Source organism: Sceloporus occidentalis, unplaced genomic scaffold, assembly GCF_023333645.1.
Source record: "Sceloporus occidentalis isolate IW3139 unplaced genomic scaffold, rSceOcc1.0.p SCAF_3, whole genome shotgun sequence".
NCBI lineage: Eukaryota > Metazoa > Chordata > Lepidosauria > Squamata > Phrynosomatidae > Sceloporus > Sceloporus occidentalis.
Window position 1 is genome coordinate 122672051 of NW_028316983.1, and position 12444 is coordinate 122684494.

The following is a 12444-nucleotide window of genomic DNA, read 5'->3' on the forward strand; positions in this document are numbered from 1 at the left end:
TTAACTAGATCATCCCTGTCCTCGGCCAACCCCTAGCACAGGTGTTCCCAACCTGGGGGTTGCGCAACCCTTTCGTGGGGGTCGCCAGGTTCGGAATCCCCCCGCCTCCCCCTCCCTCTGTGGGTGTCGGCGCTAGCGCAGGCACCGCACAGGGAAAAGGGGAGGCGGCGGGGCTCCCTCCTCTTTCCCTTCTCCTTGCGAGTTCTGGCCCTGGCACAGGCACTCGCAAGGAGAAGGGGATGGGGGCGGGGCCGCCTCCTCCTCCTTGCCTCCCTTCCCATGGCTGCCAGACAGCCGCAGGGAGGAAGGAAAGGAGGTGGGGGTCGCCTCCTCCTCCTTGCCTCTCTTCCCGCGGCTGCCAGACAGCCGTGGGGAGGAAGGAAAGGAGGTGGGGGTCCTCCTGCTCCTTCCCTCCCTTACTGCGGTTGCCAGACAGCCTTGGGGAGGAAGGGACGGTCGGCTTTGCCTCCTCCTGTTCTCCCCGCGGCTGCCAGGCAACCACGGGGAGAAGGGGACGGGACTGCAAGCCCCAGAGGCCTTTGTGACCGGATGTCCTGCTCCTTCTCCCCTGATGGCCTCCCTAATTGGTTGGGAGGCTGGGAAGGGGCCGTAAAGCCTGCTGGGGCTTGTAGGCAGCTGGAAGTCCTGCCCCTTCCTGGCCTCCCAACCTATCAGGTCGGCCATGGGTGGGACTTTTCTCCCCAATGGGGGTCGTGGCCCAACAAAGGTTTGGAACCGCTGCCCTAGCACGTGATGGGGGCGCTGCAAAGGCCCGTCTGGAGCAGGCCATTGATTCTGATTTTAATTTATTTTGATACTTATTCCATGTTTTTATGCAGAAAGAGCATAATGACTACTAATATGTCAATATATTATTATGATATATTAAGAGGACTTGCAAAATCATATTCAGTTTTAAACCATAACCTATCTTCTATTCTTGAAGACCTCAAAAAGAGTCATCTGACAATATAAAAGAGAAAAAAGATGCATCTCCCACTCCCCCCCAACTGCTTAAATCTCAGTTCATACCTTATTCTCAACAAGGTTTGTTACCATTTTTTGCTGTTTAGCTGACCATTGATTGAAACAATTTCCTTAAAAATAAAAACAGAAATGCCAGCAACATGTTCATGATTATAATTATTACTTTACCTATGTTACATTTTCCATACATCTCTCTCTCAATGTTTCCTTTAAACTTATTTATAGACGATTTCTCTCCCACAAACCCTTGGCCAGCTATTAGTGTGAATTTTCCTCTTGAATATAGTGAGACCCACTGGATTCATGCTTAATTTTCCAAATAATTATTTGCAGTTCATTTCCTGCAGTTTTCTTAATAGTTTCCCTTTTTCTCTGCATGATTTTTTCAGATTGATGAAGTAGCAAATATCAATGACATTGATGAATATATCGAATTACTTTATGAAGATATTTCTGATAAAGTCCATGGCTCTGCACTTATTCTGCAGCTGGCCAGGAATCCTGATAATCTGGAAGAACTTCTGCTTAACGGTAATTTTAAATTAAGATTAATACTAACACTGGATCAACTTTTTCTTCAATGAATGAAGGGAGCTTTGTAGTCTGTGTGCATGCAGACAGCATGGTTACTTATTCTTAAATAGCTCACTAAGCATGTGTATAACAATGGCTCACTTAATTATTTTAGCTCAGATTGTTACAAACCTTGAATGAATGCTGTCTTGACAGTAGGAGGCTGAAGCCATGACTGTTGAGCTTTAAACTGTTTGCGTTGGAGTTTGCTATCAATGGGCATCTGATTTGAGTAATCAGAATGTTACGTTGCCACTAGTATTATTTGGCTTCTAAAGTAGGGGAGGTATCTTGCAATGCCTGTCAAAGTAAAATTAACATGGCATTATAATTTTGGGTTATCTTCAAAATGTACAAATGAGTTTAATGCAAAAGAGAAACAGTTTTGGATAAATCACAGCTTGAAAAGAAGCAGTGGACTAACATCTTCCTAATCTTTGCACTAAGTTTGTATGACCTCTACTTTTTTGAAATGCAAGGGTTAAAAATTATGTAAGAAATCTGTGGACCATAGATGACTGACTGTTAGCAGCATGAACATGGTACTGCCCCGGTTTTGCAGGATTATTACTAGCTTTATGTTAATAAAGATATGGAAAGAATTCCCAAAAGGAAGAATCATAGCCTCTTGGAGACTTTTGCCTTGGTTTTGAGCTGAAGGCTTGGAGGGAGACATGAGCCAGGGGAGTAGAATCTCTCCACTGTGAAGCAGGAAAGAAGGAATGGTTTCAGCAAGCTGTCCAAACTGAGTGTGCCTCCAAGTAAGATTTTACAATTTGATTAACTGGAAGAACAAGGAAGGAGGACTCCCCCACACACAGGGACATACCTAAAGTCTGAGTTAAATACAAATGAACTGCATCATAAATCTCTGACATTTCCTCTGATGCCTGTTACAGAAACAACTGCAAAATTAAAGTATCTCTGTGTGGGATGGACATTTTACAACTCAAAAACTGAAGTTTAAATTAACTGGCAATCTTCATCAGAGAACAACTAGGCTCAATATTTTTAATACTTAAGATTTTAAGAGTCAAGTAAAAAGTGGAAAATAAATACCATCTCTAACCTAATAAAGTACAGAGCTTTAAAGCATGCCATAAAACTCTATAAAATGGCCACTTCTAGGAGGTAAATTTATGATCCTCCTGCATGACAGGGCACTGGACTTGATGACCCTTGAGTTCTCTTCCACCTTTATGATTCTATAATTCTATGATCCCATTAGCAAAGATACAACAGGCCCTTTCTGAGATATTCAGTCAGATGGCGAATTTGAATAAAGTTTTAGATAACATCCTGACCTTAGAATGCAAGATTGAATAGAAAATGGACAAGCTAGACCTGATATATCAGTGGAACTGTGACATTTTTAAATACGTAGCTGAGGGTAAGTTTAAAGAGATTAATGGCTCTAAAAATGAATAGAGCATCTCTGACAATATTAGTAGAATTGCACATTTAGGGCAAGATTTGAAAAAGATGCAAGACAAAGTTATGTTGATTAACCTGAAGTTCAAGAAAACTCAGATTAGATTTAGATCTGTGCCAGAGGAGATGGTTGATTTAAAACAGATTATTGTAGGGGATGTGGCACAGCTCATAAATGATTCAGAATAAATTCCTTTGTTAGAAGAACCCTGCCAATGTGCAGAGGAAAAAGATGTGATAACTGGCTTTACTCCAAAAAGTGACAGAGATGAAATACTGAGAGGACATTATATGAGAAGGCTCAAGATAAATGAGAATGAAATTATAGTCGACCCATTCCACGAAAATGGAGACTCACCAATATTCAAGCCCCATAGCATTGAATCGGGTGTGTACGGGGCACACACAGTGGAAGTACTTGTGCCCCTTCTGCTCGTCCTTGATTATTTTAATTGTATTGTTTTTAATGTTAATCGTGATGAATTGTTATTTGGGCGGAGGGAATGTTTGGGATATGGGATATGTACTTGTTTTAACTGTAAGCCGCCTCGATTGTCTTTGACAGAGAGAGGCGGGGTAAAAATAAAGCTTTTATTTATTAATATTATTGTTGGAATTGTGTAATATGAGTAATGTGAAGAATATTGTTTGCTCAAACATGACAATGGATGGAAGCATCAACAACAAGAATGGGTGGTTAAGGTTACTAAACTGGTTCAGATTGCCCAGTTAATGTGGGTCCTAAAGGATAATCCAATTGATGCCTTTTTGAAAGTATGGAACCCATTTATTGGACCATTTGAGCAATAAGAATTCTAGCAATGGAATAATTTGTGGGTTTTGTTATATTTGTGGGTTTAGCTATTTTTATTCCAATCTATAAAAAAGGTGAGAGAACTGACCCGGCAAATTACCGACCTATCAGCTTGCTAAGTATTATCAGCAAATTATATGCTTTGTACTTGCATGAAAAGCTCCAGGGCTGTATAGATCAAGAAAACATTCTTGCTGACGAGCAAGCTGGATTTAGAACAGTTGAAGCACAGTTGGCCATGGGCTTATTCTTCAACATCTCTCAGAAAAGTATGCACCAGCTAATTAAGGTCTTTCGATTCAATCTTAAGGGGAAAACTTTGGAAAAAATTGGAATCTCATAATATCGATAAGAGATTTGTGGTGCTTATGAAGAAGCTTTACGAAAATACCTATATGAAAGTCTGATGTAGCCCTGCCGGACATTTAACAAGAAAAATACCCACCTATGTTGGAGTAAGACAGGGCTGTATACTAGCCCCCATTTTATTCAACTTCTATATCAACTCTTTAGTTCATCATTTGGAACTGATAAATTCTCACCCTCCTCATTTAGCAGATAGGCCGATAGCTGTGCTATTATATGCCGATGATCTGGTGCTTCTGTCGCAGACAAAAAATAGGTCTGAGACGCCTCTTAAGCGCTCTTGCTACCTACTGTAAAGATGAACTGTTGACCATAAACTACAACAAAACAAAGGTTATGATATTTAATAAGAAAAAGCCCAAACATAAACGGCAGATCGACAGCCATCAAATAGATCAGGTTACCTCATACAAATACTTAGGGATAACCTTCCAGTCAACAGGATCATGGATTCTGCAAACGAAGCATGCCATCACAAGTGCCCAAAGAAATACCAAAGTACTTCTTTCCTTTTTCTATTCTAAAGGTGGCAGATATGTACCCACAGCCATCCAAGTATTTGTCAGCAAAATAATTTCCAAGATGCTGTATGGCTGTCAGGAGTACACACTTAATGATTACAACTCATTTGAAGTAGCACAAACCAAATTTTTAAGAGCAATTACAAGAATTCCAACATGCATCCCAAATGTAATACTCAGGACAAATTTCTATGGAGGCCTGAATATTGATGCTTTTCTGGCTTTTCTTCCTGTGGGACTTACGCCATTAATTTTGGCAGATACTTTCCTATCTAAATGGAAAAACTCTGACTGCAAAACTACAAAATCTGGGACTCAGGACTAACGCCTTTCAGTCTATGGGATATTCTAAAGCTAAAACAGCCATTCTGCAGTGCATAAAGGACACAGAATTCCAAAACCATAGAACTTAGTCCGTAAACTATTTTACTTATTGGGACAGTATAGGACTACTTATTGTGCCAAACTACATCACGAACCTATCGATCCCCAGATATATTTCGCACTGACTAGATTAAACATTCTACCATCAGCATTACTGGAGGGTAAATTTAGTAAGACTCCTGTTAATGAGTGAACATGCCCCTGTAACTCAGGAGATATAGAAAATGTTGGACACGTATTGTTTCACTGCCCTTTTTATGGCAATGCTTGCAGAGATTTGATCACTCCTATACTTTTGAATGTACCTGAGAGATCTGAAGCTTTTTACTTAAATTACCTATTATCAGATTGGAACTCGCTTATAACTTATAAAGTGGCTCAATTTTCTGCATTAGCAATCACTTGTAAGTAAAAAACAACTGATCAAAGTTAAATACATAATATTGTGTCATGTCTGGTACTGCAGGTCTGGTAAAAATCTGATCTCACTAATCTACTTTTATTATTTCTTAAGGGCGGAAGCCCATAAAGGTTCATTTTATTTTAATTGAAGCTATCTTAAATGTAATGGAAATGAATTATTTACATTTTTAGTTGGCAGATTTTTATCCCAAGCAATCTTTTTATGTGTATTATTTTATTCTCCTATGTTATATCTTATATTGATGCTGGTCTATGACTGTAATAAAGAATTTCAAACCTTAGTAAGTATTTACTTAGATCTGTAATGGTAGGTCATTATACTTGATTCATTTCTTTTATTAATAATAATAAATTAATAATTCATTTCTTTTATTAATAATAATTAATAATTAATAATTCTTCAAAGGTTAAAAACATGAATTCCACTTTACACATAAATCAATCACAAATAAACAATACAATCACAAATAAACATACATACAAACAAACATAACTATACATTATACAATATACTATTACTAAACATATTTGACCCTCTTGTTCCCATATTGCCCCTTTAGATTATCTTTACAGAGTTTTTGTCTCAAAATCTCCCAGTAATCTTTAATGAAAATCCATTTCTTCGGTGGCAGAAAGACTTGAGAAATTTCAACTGGGCCAGCCAGAAGCCACAAATTCAATGGAAAACATTGATTAATAAAAGAGAAAATGGAGGATGTGACCTACCATACTTGAGATTATTTTATCAGGCTAATGCAATCACCTGGATATCAGATTGAATCACACTAGATATCAGATTGAATCACATTCTAATAATGTTAGAATGTTTTAAAAATAAAATGTGGCTGATGCGTGTACCTTTGATATGGAAAGGTGAAAGTCCACAGGGATTTTGAGAATCACTACATTAGAAACTCAGTGTAACTCGATGGGATAAATTAAAAAAAGGAAGATACCACATTGGGTGGAATGCAAGAAGCATTGCAGGGAAGATGGAAATTATTTCACAGTTGGCCTGGATATAAGGATATTTTAACTAAGGACCAACAAAACTGCCTACAGAATGAAACTATTGGAAGAATTGGGGGAGCTGGAACCCAAAATACATTGGTTAACATTGATACAACTTAAAGAAAGATATAAAATGGATTCCAATTTAGAAGATTTTGAAGATGAGAGAAGTTAACTAGATAAAATTCTTCTCAGCAAAGAAGGTGAAAAAACCCACAATATTTTATAAATTACTGTTAGAAAGAGACTTAGAACAAGAGCAAATATAAGAAACTGTGAGATGAAACAGACAGGCCAAATAAAGCCATTTCCACCCACTTTGAAGACAGGGTGTTTAGATGACACATGCCTCCAAAGCACGCGGAAACCGTATTGAAGCTACACTCCAGAGCTAAAAACCAGAGCAAAAAGAACCCAGAATATTCCGATTTAGCTTGGAGAATGCACACCTTCGACTTATAAATGCCCTGATACCAGATTGTTCTAAAGGAGTAATGTATCCTAATCCTAACCCTAAAGCTGCATATAAACACACCAGTGCAAGTGAGCATTTAAAAAAAAAGACGGAGCTACTGTACCCAAGCTGTCAGGGCAGCAATGCAAAAAAGAGAGAGTGTGACATCTGCAATGGATATAATTACAACATACACAAATCAGACTGCCCAGGAGGGGGAACAGGTGAAGGGGGCATGTAGGAAGAGGGTCTTTATGATTGTGCTTTGCCAGTGTTTTACTAGGCTCTGATGCCCTATATGGGTAGAAGATCAGAGATGCAACTGTGTGGGCATTCAAAGGGGTGGCCATCCAGTGGGATGGTATCTAGACAGCAGGCAGGTGGCAGTGGAGTGTTAGTGCAATGTTACACATGGACAGTGGGGAGGTGGCAAATTACCTAGCGGCATAGCTCGATGCCATTCCATGCGGCAGCCAGTGTGGACATTGGGATTTTGAACCACTTTTGGGAAAAGCAGGTGTCCTGCTTACCTCTACAGTGGGCAGCACAGCAGGGGAATATGCAAAGGAATAGTCCAGAGCCCAGTCCAAGGATCACACAATACCAGTCCATCAGTCACAGCAAAGGGCAGAGGTAAGAGCATCATCACAAGGCAAGTCCAGGGATCAGATAACTTGAATACAGAAACAACAAGACTGGTTGTTGACTGCAAAGAACCTCTACAGTTGGAAGTCTTTTAAAAGGTGTCTGCTTCTCTCAGCTGAAACCTATTAGCTCTCCTCTTGGCTTCTAGCCTGGAAGACCTCCTGAAAGACTCCTTGACCTGCCTTCTCTCCATAGGTCCTACCACCTGCAACCTAGAATCCATTGATTCTGTTTTCTCCCTCAGCAGCTTCCTGAGCCTGCTCAAGGACTGCTGATCCAGGCAGCCCCAAATCTGCCCCTCTCTCAGCCTCCTCCATGTCTTCAGAGGCGGGTTACACACCGCCATTTAGTACGTAATGAATACGTACTAGGGTTAGGAAGGGGTGGTGCTTCCGCACCCCCCTAACCCTAGTACGTATTCTGTACGTACAATATGGCGGCGGCTGTTCCACATGGCGGCCGCCATATTTACATATCGGACGCTGTGCGTCCGCACGTGTCGCAGCGTCTATGACATCGCGAGTCCACCCCTGGCGCCTCGCGATGTCATAGAGGCGCAGCTTAAAGAAGCTCCATTTTGGAGCTTCTTTTTCGGTCCGTGCGGGAGCCGCGCAGTGTGGCTGCTGCTGCTCCTGCACGGAGCAAACGGTGGCGGCAGCAGACTGCCGCAAAGTGGCGGTCTGTAACCCGCCAGAGTCTGTGAGTCCTCTGACTGTGCCTCTAAGTCATGGGCAGTCCATGACAGCAGGTTTAAGCTGCTTTTTCCTGCCTGTGTGTTCTGTTCCTGTGTTGAAATGGGCTCAGGACATAAGAGAAGAAATTGATGCTAAAAACTGGACACAAACAAGAAGAAAGACACAACAATTTACATGCTGTCAAGATCTGAAAGAAAAATACAGTGGTCTCTTGGCATATGCAGAGATCCGTTCCAGACCCCCGCCCCTCCGCATAAGCTGAAAAACGTGCATACTCAAGTCCCAGTCAATTGAATAGGGCTTGTGCTTGTGGCACGGGAGAGTGTGTGTGCCGCGTGTGCATGCGCCATTTCTCCCATCGTGTGGCTTCCGCATAAGCAGGAAGCTTCGTATGGGGCGCCCACCTATAGCGCGGGCACACTGTATCTGAAAAAAAATCTTACAGTGACACAACGATTGCATTTAAATGCTTTAAAAATGTTTAAGGTCTACAAAACAAAACAAAATAAATGCTGGAAGTGTCAACAGTTGACTGGCTCTTGTTCTGCATGTGGTGGAATTGCCCTAAAGTTAGAAAATATTGAGGAAACATTCATACAATAATATACAAGATACTAAAAATTAATTTTCAAGTGAAAACTGAGATTTATCACTAAATATAACAAGTAAGATAACAAAATGCAACAGTGAAAAAAATAGTGAAAGATCATTTTATATATAGTAACTGCTGCCAGAATATTGTTAGCCCAAAACTGGAAAACCAGATAGGTTCCCACAAAGAGAACAATAGTTATTCAAATTGGTGGACTTGAGTCAGTTCGGCAGGTGTCAGTCTGTTGCAAATATAGAACTGTGAGTCAGCAATCAGTCCAGGGTTTGAAAACCAAGAAAACTTTATTGAAGACACGCAGGCAGAAATTTACCAGACAGTGTTTAAGTCAGATCTAAAGTTTTCCAAACATCAGTCACTATATTAAACCAACATTATTTGCCAGCTCCACCCCCTCTACAGGCGCAAAAACTCACTCCCGCCTCCTATTCCCAGCCTAGCCCCCCTCTCATATTCCAAGCCTCCTTTTCTCAAAACATTTGCCATCTCCCTTCATCCCAGCCTCCCCCTTGTACCATCATCAACACCTATAGCTATCACACTACTAACTACCTTCATAAACATCTAAATCTATCAACTTCAATTTAACAACTTTTCCCTTTTTACTCTTTTAATTTTAACACATTTTCCTGACAGAACCATAGTTTTGACAGTAAGCTAAGATACTGATTTAACAATAAAGATGTAAAATATATAAAAAATGAGAGACTGCTTGAGACATAGAAATCATGGGGAAATTAGAAAAAAGGAATGAGCGAATTGGGTCTTATCAGATCAGGAAGACAAAGATTGTGTTTGAGTTTATGTATATCTTTTAATGTTTATATTAATGCTGCTATAATAAGCATATATGTTGGTTTGTAATTGTTGCTGTTGTCTATTACACTCATCCCTCCATATTCACTGGGGTTAGGGGCACAGGACTCCTGTGAATATGGAAAAACCGCAAATAACAAAAACTATATTTTTACATGAGAGAACACCTCTCTAGGAATCTCTAGGTCCTCCAGTGCAATTCTGTGGTCAACATCTGTCAGATATAGACCTCAGATTTGCGCTGGGGGAGCTAGAAGTGTTGAGTGGAATGTTCTCTCTAGGAATCTGTAGGTCCTTCAGGGCGACCTTTGGTCAAAGTTGACCATAGAGTTTTGCTGGTGTACTTAGATATTGTTAGAGAGGACGTATTAATAAAATACATAGAATCTGCAAGAGTCAAAGCAACAGATGTGGAGGGACAAGTGTATTTTATTTTCTATTTGGCTTTGGTTTAAACAAGAATTGGAAATTAAAAAAATTAGAATAAATGCATATACAGTGGGCCCTTGGTATCCACTGGGATTTGTTTCCAGGACTGCCCCATGAATACCAGACTCAAGCTCACCTTATGTTGTATCTTCCACCATGGCTATGCAAAAGACATGTTAGCCTTGCCTGTTCTGGAGTTCCTGTTCAACTAACTAATATTACCGTACGCACTACAAAGTGCTGCTGATCCTCAAAGACTGAGCTCAAAGGACTGAGGCATATAGAGATTCTGTCACCTAGCCCCACCCCACAAGCTATTCGCCCCCAGACCATGTTCTCAGAGAGAGCACATGGCCAAGCCCCCACGCCCCAAGCCTTAAGAAAGAGATGCAAGCATGACCCTCAAAACACAGATCACTTGCTCTTGCCTTAGAGAGAAAATTTGGTTTCTGTTTCCTTTTAGTTGCATGCTTCATTGACATTTTCACTGAGCTCTCTCCTACAGACTGAGGATTCTTTTTCATTCAGTGGCAGCCAACTCTGATTTCATCAGTGTATATGTGAGGTTGGGATTTTACTTTATTCTTGCTTATTAGAAGCGTCTGCTTTTTGGTCTAGATATGAGATAAAAGATGTATTAACAGTGCATCATTTGGGTTTGTTTGGTTTAAACAAAAAGAAATTAGCTGAATATATTGCATCTGCTGCTGGGATTGATCACACTTTCTGCTCATTTTATAGAAACTGCACTGGGTGCTTTGGCCAGAGTTCTGCGAGAAGACTGGAAACAAAGCGTAGAACTTGCTACTAATATCATTTATATTTTTTTCTGCTTCTCTAGGTATGTTTATTTTACTACATATACCGCTGTATTTTGAAAAATGTAATACAGTCAGCCCTTGGTATGCATGGGGGATCCGTTCCACTCACCACCCCACAGATACCAAAATCCGCAGATGGCAAGCTCGCGTTGTCCCCAATGGCAGTGCATACACACAGCTGTACCACCACTGGGGACAGCACCCATTGTCCCTTGGTGTGCATGCATGCAGTCACACTGCCATTGGAAATAATGGTACTTAATGGTGGTGCGGCTGCGTGCACGTGATGCCACAGGACAATGTGGGCTGTCCCTAATGGTGGCATGGCCACATGCATGTGCCACCATTTGGGACAATGGATCCAGAGTGCCAGTTTTATTTGTCAGTGGAGAAATTGTTGTTGTTCTTGTTGTTGTTTTTGCTATTGTTATTATATGCTTTTAGGTTATGACAACACTAACATAGGGTTTTCATGATAAGATTTATTCAGAGGAGATTTGCCAATGCCTTCTTGAGCTGAAAGAATGTGATTGACCTAAGATCACCCATGTATTCAAACACTGGTTTCCAAGAGTCCTAGTCCAACACTCAAATTACTGACAAATTGTCTCTCAGTGTAGTGTGGAATAAAACCCTGCTATGATTACTAAATCATTGAACTATGTGATTGGGCCAAATAGTGTTAGATGTTTCAATTTAAAGCCAACCATGTTACTTTTGAGTTTTTACATTATTATTTTTCTTAATACAGCTTTTCTCAATTTCATGGGCTTATCACTCACTATAAAATTGGAGCTCTTTGCATGAACATTATTGATCATGAGCTGAAGAGACATGAGCTGTGGCAGGAAGAACTCATCAAGAAGAAGAAAGCTGATATCCTTTAATTTTGATATTAGTGAAATTCAATTTAATTTTATTTTTTATAATACACATGGGGATCTTGCAGTAAAAAGAGTTTCATGACAACACCATATTCATTTCATAGATTCATAGAGTTGAAAGAGGCCTCAAAATTCATTAGGTACCACCACCTGCCATGCAGGAATACACAATCAAGGCAACTCAACAGGTGGCCAGATGGCCATCACGCCAGTGTTTAATACCTGCAAAGAAGGAGACTCCACCACCCATTGAAGTAACATATTCTACTGTCAAACAGCTCTTACGATCAGGAAGTTCTTCCTAATGTTGAGGTGGAATCTCTTTTCCTATGGTTTGCATCCATTGCTCTGTGTCATAGTCTCTGGAGCAGCAAAAAGCAAGGTTGCACCGTCCTTAGTAAGACACCCCTTTAAATATTTCAACGTCATATCATAACCTTCTCTTCTCCAGGCTAAACATACCCAGCTCCCATAAGGGCTGTATAGGCCATCCCTTTTAGAGTCAGATTGGGGCTGCAGCAGCCTCATGCTGCAGCCCCAATCTCGGCTTTCCACGGCGCAAAAAGGAGCGTGGAAAGGA

At 40.6% G+C, this 12444-nt stretch overlaps 1 protein-coding gene across 5 annotated transcripts in view; it reads left to right on the plus strand.

The window, feature by feature from the left end:
• The window catches only part of LOC149316693 (kinesin-associated protein 3), a 135186-nt gene that overhangs the window by 20282 nt on the left and 102460 nt on the right, over nt 1–12444 (plus strand). For all 5 annotated transcript variants that reach the window (XM_089516048.1, XM_089516049.1, XM_089516050.1 and 2 more), the window contains 3 exons: nt 1377–1518; nt 10901–11000; nt 11732–11856. In XM_089516048.1, coding sequence (XP_089372174.1) covers nt 1377–1518; nt 10901–11000; nt 11732–11856 — 367 coding nt within the window. The remainder of the gene's footprint in view (nt 1–1376; nt 1519–10900; nt 11001–11731; nt 11857–12444) is intronic.